The sequence below is a fragment of the Asparagus officinalis genome, chromosome 5 (assembly GCF_001876935.1).
Source record: "Asparagus officinalis chromosome 5, Aspof.V1, whole genome shotgun sequence".
In the NCBI taxonomy this organism is placed as follows: domain Eukaryota; kingdom Viridiplantae; phylum Streptophyta; class Magnoliopsida; order Asparagales; family Asparagaceae; genus Asparagus; species Asparagus officinalis.
In genome coordinates, this window is record NC_033798.1 from 67,033,479 (window position 1) to 67,037,129 (window position 3,651).

Consider the following 3,651-nt stretch of genomic DNA (forward strand, 5'->3'; position numbering starts at 1 on the left):
CTGACTCAGAGGCGTTTGCCATGCATTTCTCTCCTACTTCGGAAGAGGATGCGGAGAGAGGGTGTCCAAAATGCTACCAAATACCGGACAATAGATTCCCTACATTACATTCACTTCTGAGGGTATGCTCATCAAGAGTATGTCCTATGACCAACCCATGTACTTCACGGGATACGTCGACTCCTCTTTAGTGGACATGATCCAAGTAGATCCAGGGTCTGCACTGAGCATTGTCCCCTTAAAGCTCATCAAACACTTGGGGTGCTTCAAAAGTGGTTATCTACAATGACTACCACCATCTTTGACTTCAATGTCATTGAAACTCAGCCGCTAGGGAAGATCCACCTCAAGTGCCGGCTAGACGACAAGAAGATAGAAGTGACCTGCTACGTCATCGATATGGAGCCTTCCTACAACATCCTATTAGGTCGACAATGGATCAATAGCAACTGGATAGTCCTATCCATATTGCATCAGTGTTTGAAGGATGTGGACGACCATGATCAAGTAAAGACGGTGGTTGCTGATAAGCAGCCCTTCAAGAGGGTTGAAAACTACTTCACCGATTCTTTACTCTACCAGAACTCTGAACCTAGCGACAAGCTACCGATCGAGGAACTTGGCAATAGTAATGGGGTTGATAGTGAGTTTGAGTGCAACGAGGGTCTTGTCTTGAAAGACATTGACCTATTGTAATTGGCTATGGAAGCCTTGTTGTAACCAACACTAACGAAGCGGACGTGTTTATCTTGAATAAAGATCCCGACTTTGCTTGTTATCTAGTTCAGAGTCTAGTAATGATGAGTTTAGCAATTTGGTTATAGAGTTATATAATAACTCTTCTTTGCACTTGCCCATGTATTCATCGTTCGTCACAGACAAACAAACGATCGAGTCCTCGCAAGCCGTTTTTGTCGTACCCACCTGAGGTAATTATCAAAAAGATATTATCTTCGGAAGGATAGAGTGGCCTATGCATACAATATGGGACGAGTCAGGTGATGATGAGTCCGCCCCTCAATTCTCGCACTATGAGCAAATCGCGAAGCGTATGATGGAGAGCATAGGTTATGACTTTATCCGCAAAGAAGGTTTGAATTATGGAAAAGGGTGAAAGACACTCATCTGACCTGCATATGCTCCCAGAGAAAAGCCCGACAATTACTTCGGCAAAACTCAAAGAGGGTTGGGTTACACCTCTTCTTCATCAGAGTTATATTGTAATTTCGGTGAAGATTCCAAAGATGGTCCTTCCAGAGAATCATCATCAATATCCTCGATGTGGGATTTGGATGTTAGTGTGGGAGATCTGTTTAGGGACCTCACAGTCAACATGGCTACGGTCGATCCCACCGAATCCAAAAGGATGATCAGATCTTACTTTATGATGAAGCATGGGATCGCCACATTAGTACCCAATGGAGTGGTTGGTTTAAACAACGTGAACCACCCACGGAGGATAAGATACTCCAAATAAATATGTGAGAAGAGTCCAATCCTAAGCCCATATTTATCAGTGATAGCTTACCTCCCTAGGAGAAAGAAGACCTTATATCCCTCATCCGGGAATATATTGACGTCTTCGCCTAGAATTATGAGGACATGCCTTACCTTGATCCTCAGATCGCCATGCATCACCTTATAATCAACTCGGACACCAAACCTGTCAAACAACAACAAAGACGGTTTCATCCATAAATGATAGAGGCAATCAAAGCGTGAAGATGGCTTCATCAAAGAGGAACAACACCCTGATTGGGTGGCTAACATTGTTCTAGTCCCGAAGAAGAATAGAAAGATCTGTATATGCATCGACTTCAGAGATCTAAATGTTTCATGTATGAAGGATGAATTTTCTTTACCCATCATAGACATCATCATCGACAATACTTGTGGGTTCTAAAGGACGTCCTTCATGGACGGGTTTTTAGGGTATAATCAAATCATGATGCACCCTGAAGATAAGAAGAACACTTTGTTCAGAAGTCCAGTAGGGGTATACTGTTTCACAATTATGCCCTTCGGACTTAAGAATGTCGGTGTAACCTATCAGTACGCCATGAGCACAATTTTCTGGGATCACCTATAAAAGACAAACGAGTGCTACGTAGATGACTTGGTTATGAAGAGTCACAACAAAGACGATCATCTTCAAGACATGAGAATGATGTTCGAGCTGATGCAATCCCATCAGCTTAAGATGAACCCCACGAAGTCATTTTTGGGGATGTCGAGCGGCAAATTCCTCAGATTCGTCGTCACAATGAAGGGAATTCACATAGATCCCGACAAGTGCAAGCTATTCGAGAGCATCAACCACCCAGAAATCTCAAGGAATTGAGAGGACTGCAAGGACATCTGGCTTACATCTGAAGATTCATCTCAAATCTTTCCGATAAGTGCTAACCCTTCTCCAAGCTGATGAAGAAAGGTGTTTCCTTCATATGGGATGAGCCTTACCAACAAGCGTTCGATGAGATCAAGATTTATCTCTTGAATCCACCTGTCTTGGTGGCCCCGGTCTTTGGGAGACCCTTCCTGATTTATGTGCGGGCAATGGAACATTCTCTTGGTGCTCTGTTAGCAAAGAATGACAATTCCAGCCATGAGCAAGGCATTTATTATCTGAGTAGAACCTTGCAGGGAGCCAAACGATAATACCTTATAGTCGAAAAGGAATGCTTAGCCCTGGTGTTTGCAATTTAGAAAATGCGACACTACTTGGTTGGTCAAACCATACACTTCATCTCCCGGATGAATCCCATCCGAGTCTTCATGAAACATACCGGGACCTAAGATGGGCACTCCTGCTGTCTCAATTCGACATACGCTTCATGTCGCAGAAGTCTGTCAAAGGATATGTAATATGTGATCTCATGGGCAGTCATCCGCTCGAATTGAAGACTGATCTATTCGAAGATATGCCGGATGAAACCCATGAGGTTAATGCAACCTCGCAGGAAGAAGTTTGGCGATTGTACTTTGACAGAGTATCTCGCGTAGGCACAAGCCGATCTATCATCGCAGGGGTAGGGGTGGTCTTGGTTTCTCCGTAAAACCACGTATTACCCCGAGCTTTCTCTTTAACTGAGCCATATACCAATAACGTGGATGAGTATAATGTGCTACCCATCGGACTCGACTTCGCCAAGAAGTTGGGGGAGAATCATCTCGAAACTTACGGTGACTCTCAGCTCATCGTCAGACATATGACATGGGAATACAAAGTTAGAAACGACGACTTAATCCCATGTCATAAAGCGGCTATCTAACTAGCCGAATCATTCGAAAGCTTCCGCATTGTGCACGTGCTTCGTTCCAAGAACACGTATGCTGATGCCCTAGCGTCAATGGCAGCTAGCTTGGCTCAACTCCTTGGCGAAGAACGGGCTTTGGCAAAAATATAGGTAGCTTGTTTCATAGTTACTATGAAAGTATAGCATGTTATTCTGAAAATGTAGTAAGTTTTAAATAAAACATAACATGTTAATTTAAAATAATAGCACGTTATTCTTGGTCATTCTGTAGTTTCCAAGCACGGAAAACACATTTCCACACATGAACTAACAGAGGTTTATGTGAGTAAAGGCAGTTCGTTCCCATTTCTGTATTTGCTTTTTCCTTCAACTCGGAGATGGTGCTCACCGAGAA

The 3,651-nt window shown here is 43.4% G+C and overlaps 1 protein-coding gene across 1 annotated transcript in view; it reads right to left on the minus strand.

The window, feature by feature from the left end:
- The window catches only part of LOC109841955 (uncharacterized acetyltransferase At3g50280-like), a 733-nt gene continuing 589 nt past the window's right edge, over positions 3,508 to 3,651 (minus strand). The window contains exon 3 of the mRNA XM_020410881.1: positions 3,508 to 3,650. Coding sequence (XP_020266470.1) covers positions 3,508 to 3,650 — 143 coding nt within the window. The remainder of the gene's footprint in view (position 3,651) is intronic.